Source organism: Salmo salar, chromosome 07, assembly GCF_965601325.2.
Source record: "Salmo salar chromosome 07, fSalSal1, whole genome shotgun sequence".
NCBI classification, from domain to species: Eukaryota; Metazoa; Chordata; class Actinopteri; order Salmoniformes; family Salmonidae; genus Salmo; species Salmo salar.
In genome coordinates this window covers 8,430,746-8,456,784 of record NC_138297.1, presented here as the reverse complement: position 1 = coordinate 8,456,784, position 26,039 = coordinate 8,430,746, and the positions used below count along the sequence as shown (strand labels likewise).

Sequence of the window (26,039 nt, the reverse complement as noted above, 5' to 3'; positions counted from 1 at the left end):
GCAGATTCTTTATGGAATATCTACATAGGCGTACAGAGGCCCATTATCAGCAACCATCACTCCTGTGTTCCAATGGCACGTTGTGTTAGCTAATCCAAGTTTATCATTTTTAAAAGGCTAATTGATCATTAGAAAACCATTTTACAATTATGTTAGCACAGCTGAAAACTGTTGTTCCTGATTAAAGAAGCAATACAACTGGCTTTCTTTAGACTAGTTGAATATCTGGAGCATCAGCATTTGTGGGTTCGATTACTGGCCTCAAAATGGCTAGAAACAAAGAACTTTCTTCCGAAACTCGTCAGTCCATTCTTGTTCTGAGAAATGAAGGCTATTCCATGCGAGAAATTGCCAAGAAACGGAAGATCTCATACAACGCCGTGTACTACTCCCTTCACAGAACAGCGCAAACTGCCTCTATCCAGAATAGAAAGAGGAGTGGGAGGTGCACAACTGAGCAAGAGAACAAGTACGTTAGAGTGTCTAGTTTGAGAAACAGACGCCTCATAAGTCCTCAATGGCAGCTTCATTAAATAGTACCTGCAAAACCCCAGTCTCAACATCAACAGTGAAGAGGCAACTCTGGGATACTGGCCTTCTAGGCAGAGTTGCAAAGAAAAAGCCGTATCTCAGACTGGCCAATAAAAACAAAAGATTAAAATGGGCAAAAGAACCCAGACACTGGACAGAGGAACTCTGCCTAGAAGGCCAGCATCCCGGAGTCGCCTCTTCACTATTGACGTTGAGCCTGGTGTTTTGCGAGTCCTATTTAATGAAGCTGCCGTTGAGGACTTATGAGGCGTGTGTTTCTCAAACTAGACACTCTAACATACTTGTCCTCTTGCTCAGTTGTGCAACGGGGCCTCCCACTCCTCTTTCTATTCTGGAGAGAGACAATTTGCGCTGTTCTGTGAAGGGAGTAGTACACAGAGCGATCTTCAGTTTCTTGGCAATTTCTTGCATGGAATAGCCTTTATTTCTCAGAACAAGAATAGACTGATGAGTTTCAGAATAATAACTGATAATTCTTTGTTTCTAGCCATTTTGAGCCTGTAATCGAACCCACAAATGCTGATGCTCCAGATACTCAACTAGTCTAAAGAAGGCCAGTTGTATTGCTTATTTTTTAAATGTATTTATTTTTATTTCACCTTTATTTAACCAGGTAGGCCAGTTGAGAACAAGTTTTCATTTACAACTGTGACCTAGCCAAGATAAAGCAAAGCAGTGCGACAAAAACAACAGAGAGTTACACATGGAATAAACAAATGTACAGTCAATAACACAATAGAAAAATCTATATGTGTGCAAATGTAGTAAGATTAGGGAGGTAAGGCAATAAATAGGCCATAGTGGCGAAATAATTACAATTTAGCATTAACACTGGAGTGATAGATGTGCAGATGATGATGTGCAATTAGATATACTGGGGTGCAAAAGAGCAAAAAAAGAACAATATGGGAATGAGGTAGTTGGGTGGGCTATTTACAGATGGGCTGTGTACAGGTGCAGTGATCGGTAAGTTGCTCTGACAGCTGATGCTTAAAGTTAGTGAGGGAGATATGAGTCTCCAGCTTCAGTGATTTTTGCAATTCGTTCCAGTCATTGGCAGCAGAGAACTGGAAGGAAAGGCGGCCGAAGTAGGAGTTGGCTTTGGGGATGACCAGTGAAATATACCTGCTGGAGTGGGTGCTACGGGTGGGTGCTGCTATGGTGACCAGTGAGCTGAGATAAGGCGGGGCTTTACCTAGCAAAGACTTATATATGACCTGGAGCCAGTGGGTTTGGCAACGGATATGTAGCGAGAGCCAGCCAACGAGAGCATACAGGTCGCAGAGGTGGATAGTATATGGGGCTTTGGAGACAAAACGGATGGCACTGTGATAGACTACATCCACTTTGCTGAGTAGAGTGTTGGAGGCTATTTTGTAAATGACATCGCCGAAGTCAAGGATCGGTAGGATGGTCAGTTTTACGAGGGTATGTTTGGCAGCATGAGTGAAGGAGGCTTTGCTACGAAATAGAAAGCCGATTCTAGATTTAATTTTGGATTGGAGATGCTTAATGTGAGTCTGGAAGGAGAGTTTACAGTCTAACCAGACACCTAGGTATTTATAGTTGTCCAAATATTCTAAGTCAGAACCGTCCAGAGTAGTGAAGCAAGTCGGGCGGGTGGGTGCGGGCAGCGATCGGTTGAAGAGCATGCATTTAGTTTTACTAGCATTTAAGAGAAGTTGGAGGCCACGGAAGGAGTGTTGTATGGCATTGAAGCTCGTTTGGAGGTTTGTTAACACAGTGTCCAAAGAAGGGTCAGATGTATACAGAATGGTGTCGTCTGCATAGAGGTGGATCAGAGAATCACCCGCAGCAAGAGCGACATCATTGATATATACAGATAAAATTGTCTGCCTGAGAATTGAACCCTGTGGCACCCCATAGAGACTGCCAGAGGCCCGGACAACAGGCCCTCTAATTTGACACACTGAACTCTATCTAAAAAGTAGTTGGTGAACCAGGCGAGGAAGTCATTTGAGAAACCAAGGCTATTGAATCTGCCGATAAGAATGCGGTGATTGACAGAGTTGAAAGCCTTGGCCAGGTCGATGTAGACGGCAGCACAGTACTGTCTTTTATCGATGGTGGTTATGATATCATTTAGGACCTTGAGCGTGGCTGAGGTGCACCCATGACCAGCTCGGAAACCAGATTGCATAGCGGAGAAGGTACGGTGGGAATCGAAATGGTCAGTAATCTGTTTGTTAACTTGGCTTTCGAAGACTTTTGAAAGGCAGGGCAGAATGGATATAGGTCTGTAACAGTTTGGGTCTAGAGTCTCTCCCCCTTTGAAGAGGGGGATGACAGCGGCAGCTTTCAAATCTTTAGATATCTCAGACGACATGAAAGAGAGGTTGAACAGGCTAGTAAAAATTGCGGTGGATCATTTTAAAAAGAGAGGGTTCAGATTGTCTAGCCCAGCTGATTTGAAGGGGTCCAGATTTTGCAGCTCTTTCAGAGGGGGGGGGGGGCTTGGGGAAGTTGCTGCAGAGCTGTTGGCCGGGGTAGGGGTAGCCAGGTGGAAAGCATGGCCGGCCGAAGATGAATGTTTATTGAAATTCTCGATTATCGTAGATTTATTGGTGGTGAAAGTGTTTCCTAGCCTCAGTACAGTGGGTAGCTGGGAGGCGGTGCTCTTATTCTCCATGGACTTTGCAGTGTCCCAAAACTTTTTGGAATTAGTGCTAGAGGATGAACATTTCTGTTTGAAAAAGCTAGCTTTCACTTTCCTAACTGACTGTGAATATTGGTTCCTGACTTCCCTGAAAAGTTGCATATCGCGGGGGCTATTCGATGCTAATGCCACAGGATGATTTTGTGCTGTCCAAGGGCAGTCAAGTCAGGAGTGAACCAGGGGCTATATCTGTTCTTAGTTTTACATTTTTTGAACGGGGCATGCTTTTTTAAGATGGTGAGGAAAGCAATTTTAAAGAACAACCAGGCATCCTCTATTGACGGGATGAGGTCAATATCCTTCCAGGCTACCCGGTCCATGTCGATTAGAAAGGCACGCTCGCTGAAGTATTTTACAGAGCGTTTGACAGTGATGAGGGGTGGTCGTTTGACCGAGGACCCATTACAGACGCAGGCAATGACGCAGTGATCGCTGAGATCCTGGTTGAAGACAGCAGAGGTGTATTTGGAGGGCAAGTTGGTCAGGATGATATCTATGAGGGTACCCATGTTTACGGATTTAGGGTTGTACATGGCAGGTTCATTGATAATTTGTGAGAGATTGAGGGCATCTAGCTTAGATCGTAGGACGGCCGGGGTGTTAAGAATATCCCAGTTTAGGTCACCTTACAGTACGAACTCTGAAGATAGATGGGGGGCAATCAATTCACATAAAGTTGAAGTCGGAGGTTTACATACACCTTAGCCAAATACATTTAAACTCAGTTTTTCACAATTCCTGACACATAATCCTAGTAAACATTCCCTGTTTTAGGTCAGTTAGAATCACCACTTTATTTTAAGAATGTGAAATGTCAGAATAATAGTAGAGAGAATGATTTATTTCAGCTTTTATTTATTTTATCACATTCCCAGTGGGTCAGAAGTTTACATACACTCAATTAGTATTTGGTAGCATTACCTTTAAATTGTTTAACTTCAGTTTCGGGTAGCCATCTACAAGCTTCCCACAATAAGTTGGGTGAATTTTTGACCATTCCTCCTGACAGAGCTGGTGTAACTGAGTCAGGTTTGTAGGCCTCCTTGCTCGCACACGCTTTTTCAGTTCTGCCCACACATTTTCTATAGGATTGAGGTCAGGGCTTTGTGATGGCCACTCCAATGCCTTGACTTTGTTGTCCTTAAGCCATTTTGCCACAATTTTTTAAGTATGCTTGGGGTCATTGTCCATTTGGAAGACCCATTTGCGACCAAGCTTTAACTTCCTGACTGTCTTGAGATGTTGCTTCAATATATCCACATAATTTTCCTCCCTCATGATGCCATCTATTTCATGAAGTGCACCAGTCCCTCCTTCAGCAAAGCACCCAAACAATATGATGCTGCCACCCCGTGCTTCAAGGTTGGGATGGTGTTCTTCTCCCCCTTTTTCCTCCAAACATAATGATGGTCATTATGGCCAAACAGTTCTATTTATGTTTCATCAGACAATTGGACATTTGTCCAAAAAGTATGATTTTTGTCCATATGTGCAGTTGCAAACAGTAGTCTGCCCTTTTTATGATGGTTTTGGAGCAGTGGCTTCTTCCTTGCTGAGCGGAATTTCAGGTTATGTCGATATAGGACTCGATTTACTGTGGAAATAGATACTTTTGTACCTGTTTCCTCCAGCATCTTCACAAGGTCCTTTGCTGTTGTTCTGGGATTGATTTGCACTTTCACACCAAGGTATGTTCATCTCTAGGAGACGGTACGCGTCTCCTTCCTGAGCGGTATGAAGGCTGCGTGGTCCCATGGTGTTTATACTTGCGTACTATTGGTTGTACAGATGAACGTGGTACCTTCAGGGGTTTGGAAATTGCTCCCAAGGATGAACCAGACTTGTGGAGGTCTACAATTTGGCTGATTTCTTTTGATTTTCCCATGATGTCCAGCAAAGAGGCACCGAGTTTGAAGGTAGGCCTTGAAATACATCCACAGGTACACCTCCAATTGACTCAAATTATGTAAATTAGCCTAGCAGAAGCTTCTAAAGCCATGACATCATTTTCTGGAATTTTCCAGCTGTTTAAAGGCACAGAAAACTTAGTGTATGTACATTTCTGACAAACTGGAATTGTGATACAGTGAATTATAAGTGAAATAATCTGTATTATTGTATTATCTGTCTGTAAACAATTGTTGGAAAAATTACTTGTGTCATGCACAAAGTAGATGTCCTAACCGACTTGCGAAAGCTATAGTTTGTTAACAAGAAAGTTGTGGAGTGGTTGAAAAACGAGTTTTAATGACTACAACCTAAGTGTATGTAAACTTCCGACTTCAACTGTATGGTGTCCAGGGCACAGCTGGGAGCTGAGGGCATCCTTCCAGGCTGAGGGCATCCTTTGTCTATAACAAGGGGCAACAGTGAGAGACTTATTCCTGGAAAGGTGGATTTTTAAAAGTAGAAGCACAAACTGTTTGGGCACAGACCTGGATAGTAAGACTGAACTCTGCAGGCTATCGCTGCAGTAGATTGCAAATCCGCCCCCTTTGGCAGTTCTATCTTGACGGAAAATGTTGTAGTTGGGGATGAACATTTCTGAATTTTTGGTGGCCTTCCTAAGCCAAGATTCAGACAAGGCTAGGACATCAGGGTTGGCGGAGTGTGCTAAAGCAGTGAATACAACAAACTTAGGGATGAGGCTTCTGATGTTAACATGCATAAAACCAAGGCTTTTACGGTTACAGAAGTCAACAAATGAGAGCGCCTGGGGAATAGGTGTAGTACTGAGGGCTACAGGGCCTGGGTTAATCTGTACATCACCAGAGGAACAGAGGAGGAGTAGGATACGGCTAAAGGCTATAAGAACTGGTCGTCAAGTGCGTTGGGAATCAGCACAACAGTTTTCAGCTGTGCTAACATAATTGTAAAATGGTTTTCTAATGATCAATTAGCCTTTTAAAATGATAAACTTGGATTAGCTAACACAACTTGCCATTGGAACACAGGAGTGATGGTTGCTGATAATGGGCCTCTGTACACCTATGTAGATATTCCATTAAAATAATCAGCCGTTTCCAGCTACAATAGTCATTTACAACATTAACAATGGCTACACTGTATTTCTGATCAATTTGATGTTATTTTTATGGACAGAAAATGTGCTTTTCTTGTGTGTATATGTGTGTGTGTGTGTGTGTGTGTGTGTGTGTGTGTGTGGTGTGTGTGTGTGTGTGTGTGTGTGTGTGTGTGTGTACTGTATGTGTGTACTGTATGTGTGTATGTATGTATGTATGTGCGTGCGTGCGTGTATGTATGTATGTTTGTATGTATGTATGTATGTATGTATGTGCGTGCGTGCGTGCGTGCGTGTATGTATGTATGTTTGTATGTATGTATGTATGTATGTATGTGCGTGCGTGCGTGCGTGTATGTATGTATGTTTGTATGTATGTATGTATGTATGTATGTGCGTGCGTGCGTGCGTGCGTGTATGTATGTATGTTTGTATGTATGTGCTTTTGAACTTTTCTGTAGGGTTCTTGATGTTCTGCGCTCCACCCAGCACTGGTGGAAAGTGCGCCGTCCACAACGATCATAGCCCCAAGGCCGAAGCAAGGAAAATAATAGGTTACAGTGGGTCACACTGTAATGCCAAGCAGGGCATACACAGGTAAGTGGGACACACACACACAGGCATGCCAGAGAGAGAGAGAGAAATAAAGCAACACTAGACACTGTGGAACACAAAGCTTTTACTATCTCATCCTGGAATATACAAGGTCTGAGGTCATCTGTCATTGGACTAAAAAGCTGGAATATAAACTTCACCAAAGCAATTGGAAATACAGACGTTGTCCTCGTACAAGAAAGATGGTATAGAGGATACGGACCCACTGGTTGCCCTCTAGGTTACAGAGAGCTGGTAGTCCCATCCACCAAACTACCAGGTGTGAAACAGGGAAGAGACTCAGGGGGTATGCTAATTCAGTATAGAGCAGACCTAACCCACTCTATTAAATTAGTCAAAACAGGAACATTTTACTTCTGGCTAGAAATTAATAAGGAAATGATCTCAACAGAGAGCAATTTCCTCATGTGTGTTACCTATATCCCCCTCAATAGAATCCCCATACTTTAACGATGACAGCTTCTCCATCTTAGAGGGGGAGATCAATCATTTCCAGGCCCAGGGACATGTACTAGTCTGTGATGACCTAAATGCCAGAACTGGCCAAAACCTGACTGTCTCAGCACACTGGGGGACAAACACCTACCTGGAGTTGACAGTATTCCCTCCCAAATATGCCCCCCTAGACAGAACTGTGACAAAAACAACCAACAAAAAATGGGTCACAACTCCTGCAGCTGTCTGTACATAGTCAATGGTAGGCTTCGAGGAGACTCCTATGTTAGCACCTACAGCTCATCCCTTGGCAGTAGAACTGTAGATTACTTTATCAATGATCTCAACCCAGAGTCTCTCAGAGCGTTCACAGTCAGCCCACTGACAATTTTATTTGAACAGTCTATTTGAACAGAGCAATACTCAATCATGAGGCATCAAAGCCAAAGGAACTGAATAATATTAAGAAATGCTGTAGAAAGAAGGAAAGTAGTGTGGAAATCTACCAAAAAACAATTAGGCAACAACAAATTCAATCCATTTTAGAACAACTTCCTGAAGGTGAAAACTTGGCAGTAGAAAGTCTAAACAGTATATTTAACCTTTCAGCTTCCTTATCAAATCTAAAAATGTAGAGACAACCTAAGAAAATGAAAATCAATGACAAATGGTTGGATGAAGAATGCAAAAACCTAAGAAAGAAATGGAGAAACCTATCCAACCAAAAACATCGAGACCCAGAAAACCTGAGTCTACGCCTTCACTATGGTGAATCACTAAAACAATACAGAAATACACTACGGAAAAAGAAGGAACAGAACGTCAGAAATCAGCTCAATGTAATTGAAGAATCTATAGAATCGAACCACTTCTGGGAAAATTGGAACACACTAAACAAACAACAACACAAATTGTTATCGATCCAAAACTGAGATGTATGGATAAACCACTTCTCCAATCTTTTTGGCCCTATAACAAAGAACAAACAGCAAAAACATATCCTTGATCATATCTTAAAATCAGCTATTAAAGACTACCAGAACCCACTGGATTCTCCAATTACATTGAATGAACAACAGGACAAAATACATACCTTCCAACCTATAAAGGCTTGTGGTGTTGATGGAATCCTAAATGAAATGATCAAATATACAGACCACAAACTTGATTTGTCTATACTTAAACTTTAACATCATCTTCAGCTCTGGCATCTTCCCCAATATTTGGAACCAAGGACTATCCACAAAAGTGAGTCAAATTTGACCCCAATAACTACCGTTGGATATGCGTCAACAGCAACCTTGGGAAAATCCTCTGTATCCTTGTACATTTTCTCAGACTCGTACATGTACTGAGCAAATGTCAAATAGGCTTTTTACCAAATTACCGTACGACAGACCACGTATTCACCCTGCACACCCTAATTGACAAACAAACAAACCAAAACAAAGTCTTCTCATGCTTTGTTGATTTCAAAAAATCACTGGGGGCAAACTACCTGCCCTCCAGGACACCTACAGCACCCATTGTCACAGGAAGGCCAAAACATCATCAAGGACAACAACCAATAGAGCCACTGACTGCTCACCCCGCTACAATCCAGAAGGCGAGGTCAGTACAGGTGCATCAACTCTGGGATTGAGAGACTGAAAAATAGCTTCTATCTCAAGGCCATCAGACTGTTAAACAGCCGTCACTAACACAGAGAGGCTGCTGCCTACAGACTTGAAATCATTGGCCACTTTAAAAAATAGATCACTAGTCACTTTAATAATGTTTATACACTGCATGCACAATTATTAGGCAAATTGTATTCCTCGGGATTAATTTTATTGTTGAACAAACACAATGCTCTCAGTCAATCCAAAATGTTATTGAACCTCAAACCTGAATGTTTAACAAAGGAAAAGTGAGTTTTGTCTTTCTCATGGAAATATATACAGTGGGGAGAACAAGTATTTGATACACTGCCGATTTTGCAGGTTTTCCTACTTACAAAGCATGTAGAGGTCTGTAATTTTTATGATTTTTAAGTAATTAATTAGCATTTTATTGCATGACATAAGTATTTGATCACCTACCAACCAGTAAGAATTCAGGCTCTCACAGACCTGCTAGTTTTTCTTTAAGAAGCCCTCCTGTTCTCCACTCATTACCTGTATTAACTGCACCTGTTTGAACTCGTTACCTGTATAAAAGACACCTGTCCACACACTCAATCAAACAGACTCCAACCTCTCCACAATGGCCAAGACCAGAGAGCTGTGTAAGGACATCAGGGATAAAATTGTAGACCTGCACAAGGCTGGGATGGGCTACAGGACAATAGGCAAGCAGCTTGGTGAGAAGGCAACAACTGTTGGCGCAATTATTAGAAAATGGAAGAAGTTCAAGATGACGGTCAATCACCCTCGGTCTGGGGCTCCATGCAAGATCTCACCTCGTGGGGCATCAATGATCATGAGGAAGGTGAGGGATCAGCCCAGAACTACACGGCAGGACCTGGTCAATGACCTGAAGAGAGCTGGGACCACAGTCTCAAAGAAAACCATTAGTAACACACTACACCGTCATGGATTAAAATCCTGCAGCGCACGCAAGGTCCCCCTGCTCAAGCCAGCGCATGTCCAGGCCCATCTGAAGTTTGCCAATGACCATCTGGATGATCCAGAGGGGGAATGGGAGAAGGTCATGTGGTCTGATGAGACAAAAATAGAGCTTTTTGGTCTAAACTCCACTCGCCGTGTTTGGAGGTAGAAGAAGGATGAGTACAACCCCAAGAACACCATCCCAACCGTGAAGCATGGAGGTGAAAACATCATTCTTTGGGGATGCTTTTCTGCAAAGGGGACAGGACGACTGCACCGTATTGAGGGGAGGATGGATGGGGCCATGTATCGCGAGATCTTGGCCAAGCACCTCCTTACCTCAGTAAGAGCATTGAAGATGGGTCGTGGCTGGGTCTTCCAGCATGACAACGACCCGAAACACACAGCCAGGGCAACTAAAGAGTGGCTCCGTAAGAAGCATTTGAAGGTCCTGGAGTGGCCTAGCCAGTCTCCAGACTTGAACCCAATAGAAAATCTTTGGAGGGAGCTGAAAGTCCGTATTGCCTAGCGACAGCCCCTGAAACCTGAAGGATCTGGAGAAGGTCTGTATGGAGGAGTGGGCCAAAATCCCTGCTGCAGTGTGTGCAAACCTGGTCAAGAACTACAGGAAACGTATCATCTCTGTAATTGCAAACAAAGGTTTCTGTACCAAATATTAAGTTCTGTTTTTCTGATGTATCACATACTTATGTCATGCAATAAAATGCTAATTAATTACTTAAAAATCATACAATGTGATTTTCTGTAGAGATTCCATCTCTCACAGTTGAAGTGTACCTATGATAAAAATGACAGACCTCTACATGCTTTGTAAGTAGGAAAACCTGCAGTGTATCAAATACTTGTTCTCCCCACTGTAAGTGTGCACAATTATTAGGCAACTATTAGTGTGCAGAATTATTAGGCAACTAAATTACAAAAATAATTTCTCTCCACTCACTTGTTTATTTTCAATTTTTAGAGTAAGTGTAACAGATAAGTAACACAAAATGACAATTATTTAACATTTCAAAAATATTCAGTGACCAATATAGCCACCCTTATTTTCAATAACTACCATGAGCCTTCCATCCATGGAGTCTGTCAGTTTCTTGATCTGTTCACGATTAATTTTCACTGAAGCAGCAACCACAGCCTCCCAAATGCTGTTCAAAAAGTGTATTGTCTTCCATCACTGTAAATCTCACGTTTGAGAAGGGCCCACAAGTTCTCAATAGGATTTAAGTCAGGTGAGGAAGGGGGCCAGGTCATTATTCAGGCATCTTTGAGGCCCTTGCTGGCTAGCCAAGCAGTGGAGTACTTGAATGCATGTGATGGAGCATTGTCCTGCATAAAGATCATGGCCTTCTAGAATGCTGAGGACTTCTTCCTGTACCACTGTTTGACAAAAGAATCTTCCAGAAACTGGCAGTAGGTTTGGGAGTTTAGTTTCAGTCCATCTTCAACCCGAAAAGGTCCAACTACCTCATCCTCAATGATAGCAGCCCATAACAGTACCCCTCCTTCACCTTGCTGGCACCTGACTCAAAGTGGTGCCCTGTGTCCATTACTGATCCAGCCACGGGCCCATCCATTTGGTCCATCAAGAGTCACTTTCATTTCATCTGTCCATAAAACCTTTGAAAAATCTGTCTTCAGCTATTTCTTTGCCCAATCTTGACGCTTCAACTTGTGAATCTTATTCTGTGGTGGTCTTGTTTCAGTCTTCTTGACCTTGGCCATGTCTCTGAGCACTTGACACCTTGTACTTCTGAACACTCCAGGTAGGTTGCAGTTCTGGAATACGGTGGCACAGATGACTATTCGTAACAAAACGTTTGAATGTCCGGTGGTCACACCTCAATAGTTTAGCTATTTAATGAGTGTCGCATCCGTCTGAAAGGCATTTTACATTTTTGGTTTTTCAGTGTCAGTTAAATTTATTTTTTGGCCCATTTTACCTGAGGTAATGAGGCTGCCTAATAATTATGCACACCTTGATATAAGGTGTTATTCACTTTCGCCACACCCTCCCTCATTACACAAATACATATCACCTGAAAATGATTAAATCCAATAAGCATTCAAGTGTATATGGTTTGGAGTTCGAAAATGTGAATAGAAACAATGATAAGATCAGAATCCTCAATTGCCTAATAATTATGCACGCAGTGTATATCTTGCATTACACATCCCATTTGTGCACCACTGTTCAAAAGTTTGGGATCACTTAGAAATGCCCTTTTCTGTCCATTAAAATAACATCAAATTGATCAGAAATACAGTGTAGATATAGTTAATGTAGTAATTGACTATCGTAGCTGGAAACAGCTGATTTTTTATGGAATATCTACATATGTGTACAGAGGCCCATTATCAGCAACCATCACTCCTGTGTTCCAATGGCACGTTGTGTTAGCTAATCCAAGTTTATCATTTTAAAAAGGCTAACTGATCATTAGAAAACCCTTTTGCAATTATGATAGCACAGCTGAAAACTGTTGTTCCTGATTAAAGAAGCAATAAAACTGTCTTTCTTTAGACTAGTTGACTATCTGAAGCATCAGCATTTGTGGGTTTGATTACAGGCCTCAAAACGGCCAGACACAGAGAACTTTCTTCTGAAACTCATCAGTCTATTCTTGTTCTGAGAAATGAAGGCTATTCCATGTGAGAAATTGTCAAGAAACTGAAGATCTTGTACAACACTGTGTACTACTCCCTTCACAGAAAAGCGCAAACTGGCTCTAACCAGAATAGAAAGAGGAGTGGGAGGCCCCGGTGCATAACTGAGCAAGAGGACAAGTACATTAGAGTCTCTAGTTTGAGAAACAGACGCCGCACAAGTCCTCAACTGGCAGCTTCATCAAATAGTACCCACAAAACACCAGTCTCAACGTCAACAGTGAAGAGGCGACTCCGGGATGCTGGCCTTCTAGGCAGAGTTGCAAAGAAAAAGCCATATCTCAGACTGGTCAATAAAAAGAAAAGATTAAGATGGGTAAAAGGAACTCTGCCTAGAAGGCCAGCATCCCGGAGTGATGGTTGCTGATCGTGGGCCACTGTACGCTGTCATGACATTGCCCTGTTGTACTTAAAGAATATGATATCAGATCAGTTGTCATCTGAGACATTATGACTGATGACAGGACGACATAAACTGTATCTGGGAAAATCTACACATGAGATTCACATGGAATTGTTGTGCAATTTAAAATGTTTAAATATGAAACTATTTGTGAAAAGATGAAATGTAATTTTAGTTTTTAAAATGAGAGAATTGTTTTCATAAGTAAAATATGCTCAATCAGTGGCCACACCCACGTGAATAGGCATTGGTTGGAAAGGATGAACCAACCCCTTTTCTACAAGAGCCCCCGTGACCCAGTTCACGGCGAACTAAGCCAAGCTCAGCGTGAGCTTTGGTTGCAAATGGTTGACCGACTACAACCTAACGATATTAACATTGTGTTCCCGATGACGTGAGGACTGATGTCCATACGTTTAGAAGGGCGAATTTCAACATGGAGGTGACGATCGCCACGCTGGAAGGATGAATTTTGACTATACCATCCAGAATATAGCATGAGCTTAGTATGTCAACTTGGTATGAACTTTGAACTCTTATTCACTAAAGAAGTGATACACCCTAGACGTCGAGTTATCAGCAGCAGCTGTAAACGTGCGTGGACTAGGAAAGGACAAACAATCTCTTCAGAGCGACAGGGTACTACAACGTATCCGCCCAGAAATATTCTTCAAAGGACAAGGGAGATCTCTGCTGGGAAACCCATCCTTCCATCTTCGACCAATCTATCGAAGCGCAGCTCAGAGGAAATTTTTTCTTGCATTTTCCTTTTCCGAATGGGCGGTAATTTAGATTGCATAAGATTCTGTATTTACGACAGCATAGCTTCATAAGGTCCGATAGAGACCCAATCCTTTTGTTCCTCAGTCTTCCCGCACTTTCATTCAAACCCAACTCCCTTTCTTTGTGTAACCAGCCATCATTTTGGTTTCATCCGCTAGGGACGTTTTCTTTTATTACATAATTAGTAATCAATGTATGATCCATCCTGTGTATATGTAATTCTGTGTGATTATTTAGGTATTTAGTAAATGAATAATTAAACCAAATGTTGTATTACTGATTCAACTTGTTAGCCAGAGTTCGTGAAGATAACCAAGAATTTCACAACGTTCAGATGAGACTGAATAAGGTGATGATTAATAATTGACTGCTATTGATATAAAAGATTACCAGGTCTTTAAGAGTTTATTTGGAAGATAACAGCTCTATAAACGATTCTTCCGTGGTTACATTTACATGATTATTAGTTTAATCAGGTAATATTAATTACAGAGAGTTGATTTGATAAAATAGCATGTCATATATCACTTAATCCATAGTAAAGACACGACAATACCTACGTTTTTTTTTTTTTATCAATATGCGTTTTTTCGGCGGGGGGGGCAGAAATGCACTTCTCGAACATGTGAACTTTCATGTGGATTAATAACAAACTTGTATTACATCTGTAAATACGAATAAAAGCCTAGTTGGTTGAGCAACAGAAAAAGACAGCAACCTTCCGGCTAGCCATGATTGGCTGAGATAATGAGTGGGCTGGACATACCGAGAGATGAGTTTGGATTGGTCTGCCATATAGCCTGCTTCTATCTACTTGAGCCGGTCAGTATGTGTAGGTAATTCTGTCTAACGTGGCTTTTTTATTTTTTATTGCGTAGTAAAATGTAACAAAAGACTCCACAATGCAAGTATCCATTTCAATAGAATGTTACTGCAACTGTTTCAGAGCACTCTCGTCTGACTGTGCCAGAGAGCGCAGAATATATGACGAATTTACGAACGCTCAACACCCGTTGAATATGGCCGGTGTCATTAAGCGTTGTTAAAAAAGCGTAATTAAATTGTTGCCAGGAGCACAGTTACAGTCACCAACGCTCTGGATAACCAGCTAACCAGCTCTGCTCGGGCGAGTAAAATGGTCAGAGTTTGGGTTGGGGTTCTTATTGGCATTGCACAAGGTCAGTGTGAACCAGAGTGACTTGACACAACAGGCCAAGCAAGCTGCACAAACAAAATGGAAACTACACAGGACGTCTTATTTAATGAAAGGGGTTGCAGTCTACCGTGAAGTGTTCTTCCATGAATACGGGTAAAATACCTAGGTGTCTGGCTAGCTTGTAAACTCTCCTTCCAGACTCACATTAAGCATCTCCAATCCAAAATTAAATCTAGAATCGGCTTCCTATTTCGCAACAAAGCCTCCTTCACTCATGCTGCCAAACTTACCCTCGTAAAACTGACTATCCTACCGATCCTTGACTTTGGCGATGTCATTTACAAAATAGCCTCCAACACTCCTTTCAGCAAATTGGATGTAGTCTATCACAGTGCCATCAGTTTTGGCACCAAAGCTCCATATACTACCCACCACTGCGACCTGTATGCTCTCGTTGGCTGGCCCTCGCTACATATTTGTCGCCAAACCCACTGGCTCCAGGTCATCTATAAGTCTTTGCTAGGTAAAGCCCCACCTTATCTCAGCTCACTGCTCACCATAGCAACACCCAGCCGTAGCACGCGCACCAGCAGGTATATTTCACTGGCTATCCCCAAAGCCAACACCTGCTTTGGCCGCCTTTCTTTCCAGTTCTCTGCTGCCAATGACTGGAACGAATTGCAAAAATCACTGAAGCTGGAGACTTATATCTCCCTCACTAACTTTAAGCATCAGCTGTCAGAGCAGCTTACCGATCATGGCACCTGTACACAGCCCATCTGTAAATAGCCCAGCCAACTACCTCATCCCCATATTGTTCTTTCTTTTTTTCACCTTTGAACCCCAGTATCTCTACTTGCACATCATCATCTGCACATCTATCACTCCAGTGTTAATGCTAAATTGTAATTATTTCGCCACTATGGCCTATTTATTGCCTTACCTCCCTAATCTTACTACATTTGCACACACTGTATATAGACGTTTCTATTGTGTTATTGACTGTACGTCTGTTTATCCCATGTGTAACTCTGGGATAAAGTTTTATCTTGGCCAGGTTGTAATTGTAAATCAAAACTTGTTCTCAACTGGCCTACCTGGTTAAATAAAGGTGAAATAAAAAGAAATAAAAATCTAAAAAGAGTCTAGCTACAGTCAGATATTATACATTTTTAATTTTGTTAGAAAGTTGTTTTCATTGCAAGTTAAAGCTTACTGTTAGCTAGCTAGCTGACGTTAGATGGCTGGCTCACTAGCTAACATTACGTTTGTGATCTGTGTGTAGTAATGTTATCTCTGAATGCCATTTCGCACTGCTAGTTATAGCCTAATGTTAGCTAGTTAACCAACTAACATTGAACCTATTTGGTTAACTTTAGCTAGCTATGACAATCAGTTTGTATTGCTAGTACTCAATGGATTGGGAATATGGTTCATTGTTTAGCTAGCTAGCTAGCTAGAGTGTCTAAACAAAAGACCCCAAGTTAAAGTTTACTGTTTGCTAGCTAGCAGACGACCAATCAAGTTAGACAGGTGTGGCTGATGGTGATTACGGCTATCTATTGTATAATAATGCTAAAATATTTGTATCTGTAATTTGTCTTTCAGCATCAGTAGAACACGCCTGACTCTCCTCCACCAGTCATACAAGGAGAGTGGTTTAATACCTTCCATCAAAAAGAGAGCTGGCCCAAGCAAGCACAGGTTACACCTGAATCATGAGGACTTGCAGCGAGTGGTGGACTTCATCAACAACTATGCAGAGGATAATGCAATAGTATTACCAGGACGCCACCCAGGAAAACACCTTGGTGGAAAGCTGCTGCCATCCCATGTGACAAAAGCAGCAGTGTGGAGTCTCTACAAGGAATCGATGACAACACTTGGTATGTAAAGCATAAACAACACGTTTATATCCCAAGGTTGGTTGGACTGGAGGATGGTACGGTGCTGGTGGAAAGCTATGGCTGACAACAACACCTGACTCAGGCCGCTGCCACAGATCAAACAGTACCAGCACTTCAGGTGAATATCATTTTCATTGCATTGTATGAGGTCTAAACTTGGGAGGTAAATTTATGTTGTTCAAGGTTGTAATGTCTTCTCGATTTTTTTCTTCTTATTTCCTGTTTTACAGCTTTGATGCTCTGGAGCCTGGTGTTGTTGTTGCCAAGGAGCATTCGGACTCAGTCGGGACCAAGTTTCAGTTGGTGCGCAACGCTGACATCCTTCCTCCCATAGATGGTCTGCCTGTACAAGCACCACCTGGACTGGACACAGTTAGACAAACGTATCTTTTTGAGAAGATCAGGGAGTGTTGCGACGAAGAGGCCATGGACATCACATGCCCTGCACCAAAGTCAAGGGCAGGACAGAAACAGGCTCTCCGAATATAGATTTTCTTGTTCATGCGTGGTTCAGACAGACCAGTCATCAGCACTATCTGCAGTGCCTCTATTCAAATTACTCTCTCCTTACACACACGCCATACTGTACATTGCTGCTACATTTTTTTATCCCGCTGCTCAGCCACTTTACCCCTGATTGTATGCATATAACGACCTCATATATCACTGATATCGTTATTGTTCTTCTACATACTGTATATTATTTTATTTATATTGACACTATCTATTTCTGATATTGCTACTATGCAAGTAACCATCTGGCTGTATCGTTCACACCTTCTGTAGAGACACATCCACTTAGCCTGATGTGGCTGGAGGATATAACATTTCTTTCACATGACTCATCAATTTATACAAGTGTTTCTGGGTAAGAATCATCTAATATTTATTAAATATTTGTATCTGGACACTTTCTGTTTACCTGGAATATTTCCTTTTAGTCTTCATCTTTACTACACTACTCCCTGTTGAGCACATGACCTCACACGTGAATCCTTAAAGAGATGGGTGGGGCTAAGGTCTTTAAGAGGGTGTGAATGATACTGAATGGGTGGAGACAAAGAAGAGCTCTCCAGTATGGGGAACCAAAACATTCAAAGCCCATTTTCTCAAAATGTTGTTTACAAGTTTATCAACTTTCAAATCAGAATTACTTTCCCATTGTTCCTAAAAAATGCAGTGTATGATATACCATTTTGTAGCTCTGTGTCTCTGCTTTTACCAATGTAAAAAACACTATTTCAAATGTTGCTACACAAGACCAAATCAAGGTGGTTGGTCACAAATACAAATTCCATCTAGACACCCTAACCCTAACCCATAAAACTATACATACCTCTGCCTAAACATCAGCACCACAGGTAACTTCCACAAAGCTGTGAACGATCTGAGAGACAAGGCAAGAAGGGTCTTCTACACCATCAAAAGGAACATAAAATTTAACAAACCAATTAGGATCTGGCTAAAAATACTTGAATCAGTTATAGAACCCATTGCCCTTCATGGTTGTGAGGTCTAGGGTCCGCTCACCAACCAAGAATTTACAAAATGGGACAAACAACAAATTGAAACTGCATGCATAATTCTGCAAACATTTCCTCAGTGTACAACATAAAACACCAAATAATGCATGCATAGCAAAATTAGGCTGATACCCGGTAATGATCAAAATCCAGAAAAGAGCCGTTAAATTCTACAACCACCTAAAAGGAAGTGATTCCCAAACCTTTCATAACAAAGCCATCACCTACAGAGAGATGAATCTGGAGAAGAGTCCCTTAAGCAAGCTGGTCCTGGAGCTCTGTTCACAAACACAAACACACCCCACAGAGCCCCAGGACAGCAATACAATTAGACCCAACAAAATCATGACAAAACAAAAAGATAATTACTTGACACATTGGAAAGAATTAACAAAAAAACGGCGCAAACTAGAATGCTATTTGCCCCTAAACAGACAGTACACAGTGGCAGAACACCTGACCACTGTGACTGATCCAAAATGAAGGAAAGCTTTGACTATGTACAGCCTCAGTGATCATAGCCTTGTTATTGAGAAAGGTCGCCGTAGGCAGACCTGGCTCTCAAGAGAAGACTGTCTATGTGCACACTGCCCACAAAATGAGGTGGAAACTGAGCAGCACTTCCTAACCTCCTGCCAAATGTATGACCATATTAGAGACACATATTCCCTTTTTTACTAACTATTTGCACATCATTACCACACTGTATATAGACATAAAATGACATTTTAAATAACTTCATTATTTTGTAACTTTTGTGAGTGTAATGTTTACTGTTCATTTTTGTTGTTTATTTCACTTTTGTTTATTATCTATTTCACTTGCTTTGGCAATGTTAACATATATTTCACATAATAAAGCCCTTCAATTGAAATTGAGAGAAAGAGAAAGAGAGAGAAAACGAGAGAAAGAGAGAGAGAGAGAGAGAGAGAGAGAGAGAGAGAGAGAGAGAGAGAGAGAGAGATGAGTCATATCTCTTGTTCCACCATGCATGGTTGATATGGGGGGCACATGGGTCACTTGACCAGGGGAATCATTTGACCAGGGGAATCATTTGACCAGGGGCATCATTTGACCAGGGGAATCATTTGACCAGGGGAATCATTTGACCAGGGGAATCATTTGACCAGGGGAATCATTTGACCAGGGGAATCATTTGACCAGGGGCATCATTTGACCAGGGGAATCATTTGACCAGGGGAATCATTTGACCAGGGGAATCATTTGACCAGGGGAATCATTTGACCAGGGGCATCATTTGACCAGGGATATTATTTGACCAGGGATATTATTTGACCAGGGATATTATTTGACCAGGGGCATCATTTGACCAGGGATATTATTTGACCAGGGGCAGCATTTGACCAGGGGAATCATTTGACCAGGGGAATCATTTGACCAGGGGCATCATTTGACCAGGGATATTATTTGACCAGGGATATTATTTGACCAGGGATATTATTTGACCAGGGGCATCATTTGACCAGGGATATTATTTGACCAGGGGCAGCATTTGACCAGGGATATTATTTGACCAGGGATATTATTTGACCAGGGATATTATTTGACCAGGGGCATCATTTGACCAGGGATATTATTTGACCAGGGGCAGCATTTGACCAGGGGAATCATTTGACCAGGGGAATCATTTGACCAGGGGCATCATTTGACCAGGGATATTATTTGACCAGGGATATTATTTGACCAGGGATATTATTTGACCAGGGGCATCATTTGACCAGGGATATTATTTGACCAGGGGCAGCATTTGACCAGGGGCATCATTTGACCAGGGGCATCATTTGACCAGGGGCATCATTTGACCAGGGGCATCATTTGACCAGGGGAATCATTTGACCAGGGGCATCATTTGACCAGGGGAATCATTTGACCAGGGGCATCATTTGACCAGGGGCATCATTTGACCAGGGGCATCATTTGACCAGGGATATTCAAAGCAAGGTGGAAAATGAAGAAGTAGAAGAACTGGAGTCATGCTAGAATCTTTCTCCCTTCGCTCACACAGGCTTTATTTTCATTATAAAAGCTTGACCTTTCCACAACTCTCTGATTGTAGCTGCCTATCTCCTGCCTCCCAAGTGTAATGAACAGTTTACCAGCCCCGGGTCTACAGTACAGTAGCAACTCCCTATCAACACTGCTGTCTGTCTGGCCGTCTGTCTGGCTGTCTGTCTGGCCGTCTGTCTGGCTGTCTGAATGGCTGGCTGGCTGTTTTGCTGTCTGTCTGTCTGTCTGTCTGTCTGTCTGTCTGTCTGTCTGTCTGTCTGGCCGTCTGTCTGTCTGTCTGTCTGTCTGGCCGTCTGTCTGTCTGTCTGTCTGGCCGTCTGTCTGGCTGTCTGTCTGTCTGTCTGAATGGCTGTCTGTCTGTCTGTCTGTCTGTCTGTCTGTCTGTCTGTCTGTCTGTCTGTCTGTCTGTCTGTCTGTCTGTCTGTCTGTCTGTCTGTCTGTCTGAATGGCTGTCTGTCTGTCTGTCTGTCTGTCTGTCTGTCTGTCTGTCTGTCTGTCTGTCTGTCTGTCTGGCTGTCTGAATGGCTGGCTGGCTGTCTGGCTGTCTGTCTGTCTGTCTGTCTGTCTGTCTGTCTGTCTGGCTGGCTGTTTGGCTGTCTGTCTGTCTGTCTGTCTGTCTGTCTGTCTGTCTGTCTGTCTGGCTGTCTGTCTGGCTGTCTGTCTGTCTGTCTGGCTGGCTGTCTAAATGGCTCTGTGCAAACATCTCGGAAGCAGAGCGACTGGCTGCAATAGGAAATCCTGCAGTGGCTTTTTTCTACTGTGTGATCATGCTGGAACATGTATTCCTATGTGGTATTATTGCATGTTAGCAAGTGTATGTTTTGTGCTCAATAGTATGCATGATATGTACTCTATTTACTGTATCTCTAGTGTAAAGGCATTAATTCCTGGGGGAATGGTAAAATTCGATGTCTGCTTGAAGAAAATGAAAGAAAAGTAACAGCAAAAATGGTCAACTACAACCTACAACCCTCTACATGAATATTTATGTTGAAATCTTTGGGTATTCTGAATTTGTGACAGCATTTCACTTATTTTCACAGAGCTACACGATTACAACGTGGCATAATTGTCAGCTATTTTGTTTTACACCTGTCTTGAGACAGTGAATTCTGTCAAAAGTTTTGGATTATTCATGCTCTGACAAATACCATGTTGCAGAAGAGAAATGAATTAGAATAGACCCTCTCCACCAGTAGCATTTGATTTTCATCATTAAAATTCACCTAGGGTCCCTAACAGTGCAAACTCATTACTGTGTACCCGTCATCAGGGAAAGGTGCAAAGCAAAAAAAAGCCACAGCCTTCAGTTCTTTCTAAGGGCAATTGGTCCAAGAAGAATATCCAAGATGTATTCTCTTACCTGATTTCCATGTACACCGTTTCGTATGCGTCTTCAACTCTTTTTAGATCAGCAGCCGCCTTTTCAGCAGCTAGGAAAAAAATTAAATAAATAATAATTATTCAAATTAAAAAACATACATGTTTTCTTGTCCCCTACACCGTAGGTGTTGTTTTACAGGGTCAGCCATAGTAGTACGGCGCCCCTGGAGAAAAATAGGGTTAAATGCCTTGCTCAATGGCAAATTAACAGATTTTTCATCTTATCAAATCAAATCAAATGTTATTTGTCACATGCGTAGAATACATTTTTACATTTTTTACATTTTAGTAATTTAGCAGACGCTCTTATCCAGAGCGACTTACAGTAGTGAATGCATACATTTCATAAATTTTTGTTGTTGTTGTACTGAATAGAACAGATGTTAACCAACAATGCAGTTTTAAGAAAAATACCCCCAAAAATACGAAATAAAAGTAACAAATAATTAAAGAGCAGCAGGAAAATAACAATAGCGAGGCTATATACAGGGGGTACCAGTACAGAGTCAATGTGCGGGGGCACCGGTTAGTCGAGGTAATTGAGTTAAAATGTACATGTAGGTAGAGTTATTCAAGTGACACTACCAACATGTAGGTTTGGGTATTCGAACCAGCGACCTTTCGGTTACTGGCCCAACACTCTAACCGATAGGCTTGCTATCAATGATGCATAGTGTGGTATCTAAACATCCTGTGTGTTGCCAAACAGTGGCTGTTGATGTCTGCCAGTGGTGTTGTGTCTGGGTCTGGGAGATGAGAAGCTGAGTTGTAAACAAACACACATGCTATTTCCAGGTGTGGCGGCAGCAGAGGAGCCTGCAGGGCTGAATGAGTCATTTCATAGTGACAATAGTGTGCTAACAGAGAGATGAGATGAGACTAGATGGTCATGGAAAGGTTTGTGCCACAGCATTCATTGCTTCATTTTTACTGTACATGCTAGTACTATGATAGTGTGATGTCAGGATGACATGACATTATTGATAATTCTACATTGTACGAGCGATTGTGACAGCTAACAGTGCATTGTGACAGCTAACAGTGCATTGAGACAGCTAACGGTGCATTGAGACAGCTAACGGTACATTGTGACAGCTAACAATGCATTGAGACAGCTAATGGTGCATTGTGACAGCTAACAGTGCAGTGTGACAGTTAACAGTGCATTGAGACAGCTAATGGTGCAGTGTGACAGCTAATGGTGCAGTGTGACAGCTAATGGTGCAGTGTGACAGCTAATGGTGCAGTGTGACAGCTAACAATGCATTGAGACCACTAATGGTGCAATGAGACAGCTAATAGTGCAGTGTGACAGTTAACAGTGCATTGAGACAGCTAATGGTGCAGTGTGACAGCTAATGGTGCAGTGTGACAGCTAACGGTGCATTGTGACAGCTAACAATGCATTGAGACCACTAATGGTGCAATGAGACAGCTAATAGTGCAGTGTGACAGTTAACAGTGCATTGAGACAGCTAATGGTGCAGTGTGACAGCTAATGGTGCAGTGTGACAGCTAACGGTGCATTGTGACAGCTAACAGTGCATTGTGACAGCTAACAGTGCATTGAGACCACTAATGGTGCATTGAGACAGCTAACGGTGCATTGAGACAGCTAACGGTGCATTGAGACAGCTAACAGTGCATTGAGACCACTAATGGTGCATTGAGACAGCTAACGGTGCATTGAGACAGCTAACGGTGCATTGAGACAGCTAACAGTGCATTGAGACCACTAATGGTGCATTGAGACAGCTAACGGTGCATTGAGACAGCTAACGGTGCATTGAGACAGCTAACAATGCAGTGTGACAGCTAACAGTGCATTCAAAGCATTGGGAAAGAACTCTGCTGTCTGCATTCCAAGTCCACCCCCACTTTTCCCCTGATTTTGAATGCACTGCTAGCTGTCACACTGCACCGTTAGCTGTCACACTGCACCGTTAGCTGTCACACTGCACCGTTAGCTGTCACACTGCACTGTTAGCTGTTACACTGCACCGTTAGCTGTCACACTGCACCGCTAGCTGTAACACTGCACCGCTAGCTGTAACACTGCACCGCTAGCTGTCACACTGCACTGTTAGCTGTCACAATGCACCGTTAGCTGTCTCAATGCACTGTTAGCTGTCACAATGCACCGTTAGCTGTCACACTGCACCGTTAGCTGTCTCAATGCACTGTTAGCTGTCACAATGCACCGCTAGCTGTCACACTGCACCGCTAGCTGTTACACTGCACCGTTAGCTGTCACACTGCACTGTCTGATAACCATTCAGAAACACAAAGCTGAACGGATGGGGGGGGGGGGGGGGGTCTGATAACCATAGAGAAACACAAAGCTGAACGGATGGGGGGGTCTGATAACGGATGGGGTGGGGGGGGTCTGATACCCATTCAGAAACACAAACCTGAACGGATGGGGGGGGGGTCTGATAACCATAGAGAAACACAAAGCTGAACGGATGGGGGGGTCTGATAACGGATGGGGTGGGGGGGGTCTGATACCCATTCAGAAACACAAACCTGAACGGATGGGGGGGGGTCTGATAACCATACAGAAACACAAAGCTGAACGGATGGGGGGGGGGTCTGATAACTATACAGAAACACAAAGCTGAACGGATGGGGGGGTCTGATAACGGATGGGGTGGGGGTCTGATAACCATACAGAAACACAAAGCTGAACGGATGGGGGGGGGGGGGGGGTCTGATAACCATACAGAAACACAAAGCTGAACGGATGGGGGGGGGGTCTGATAACCATACAGAAACACAAAGCTGAACGGATGGGGGGGTCTGATAACGGATGGGGTGGGGGGGGTCTGATAACCATACAGAAACACAAAGCTGAACGGATGGGGGGGTCTGATAACGGATGGGGTGGGGGGGGTCTGATAACCATACAGAAACACAAAGCTGAACGGATGGGGGGGTCTGATAACGGATGGGGTGGGGGGGGTCTGATAACCATTCAGAAACACAAAGCTGAACGGATGGGGTGGGGGGGGTCTGATAACGGATGGGGTGGGGGGGGTCTGATACCCATTCAGAAACACAAAGCCAGTGAGAAACAAGAAATGTATGAAAAGAACAAAGAAAAAGAGAGAGAGAAAGAAAATAGAAACTCGAAGTGGAGCGGCTTAGTGAACTAGATTCATTGTCTTACTAGCTGGTAGTCCAGGGGATTTACTGTGTTTCTGAAGAGAGGAGGGCACTGAATCTTATCGCTAGAGTGTTTAACAGTCACATGTACAAGGTTGCAAATGTGAATTCTGGGTACAATGAAATTCTTAGGCTTTGAGCTCCAACATGCAGGACTAAGTTAAATAAAATAATGAAAATACAAAACAACAATAAAAATATACATATCACTATATACATCATAACTGTAGCTGAGATGAATAAAAAAGACACGTCCATTGGAGGCAGAGTAAAGACTGTTGAGGGGGGGGATCTTGTTGAGGGGGGGGACCGTGGTTCACCTTTATCAGCGGGGCCCAACCACCGTGGCAACGGGAGCACATGCGTGTGTGGCTGAGTGGGAGGCTGTCAGAGCCCAGCCTGCATACCAATTAGCATGTTCCTCACATGTGGTCTCAGCTGGTAGCCCATAAATATAGATACACCCCACTCCCCCACCAACTCTCAGCCTGCCGAGAGTGCAGTGTGCATCGGTCAAGCACAATGTAAAAACAAAGGGAGGAGAGGTGGCCCATGATCCCACACTAACGTAAGTAACAGGTACAATGTAAAAACAAAGGGAGGAGAGGTGGCCCATGATCCCACACTAACGTAAGTAACAGGTACAATGTAAAAACAAAGGGAGGAGAGGTGGCCCATGATCCCACACTAACGTAAGTAACAGGTACAATGTAAAAACAAAGGGAGGAGAGGTGGCCCATGATCCCACACTAACGTAAGTAACAGGCACAATGTAAAAACAAAGGGAGGAGAGGTGGCCCATGATCCCACACTAACGTAAGTAACAGGTACAATGTAAAAACAAAGGGAGGAGAGGTGGCCCATGATCCCACACTAACGTAAGTAACAGGTACAATGTAAAAACAAAGGGAGGAGAGGTGGCCCATGATCCCACACTAACGTAAGTAACAGGTACAATGTAAAAACAAAGGGAGGAGAGGTGGCCCATGATCCCACACTAACGTAAGTAACAGGTACAATGTAAAAACAAAGGGAGGAGAGGTGGCCCATGATCCCACACTAACGTAAGTAACAGGTACAACGTCTATACCACCTGCCACACACGTAAGAGTTATTG

The 26,039-nt window shown here is 42.8% G+C and overlaps 1 protein-coding gene across 2 annotated transcripts in view; it reads right to left on the bottom strand.

Moving 5' to 3' along the window:
* The window catches only part of glu2b (Glucosidase 2 subunit beta), a 259,487-nt gene that overhangs the window by 93,601 nt on the left and 139,847 nt on the right, over positions 1-26,039 (bottom strand). For both annotated transcript variants that reach the window (XM_045721341.2, NM_001139813.1), the window contains 1 exon segment: positions 21,738-21,807. In XM_045721341.2, coding sequence (XP_045577297.1) covers positions 21,738-21,807 — 70 coding nt within the window.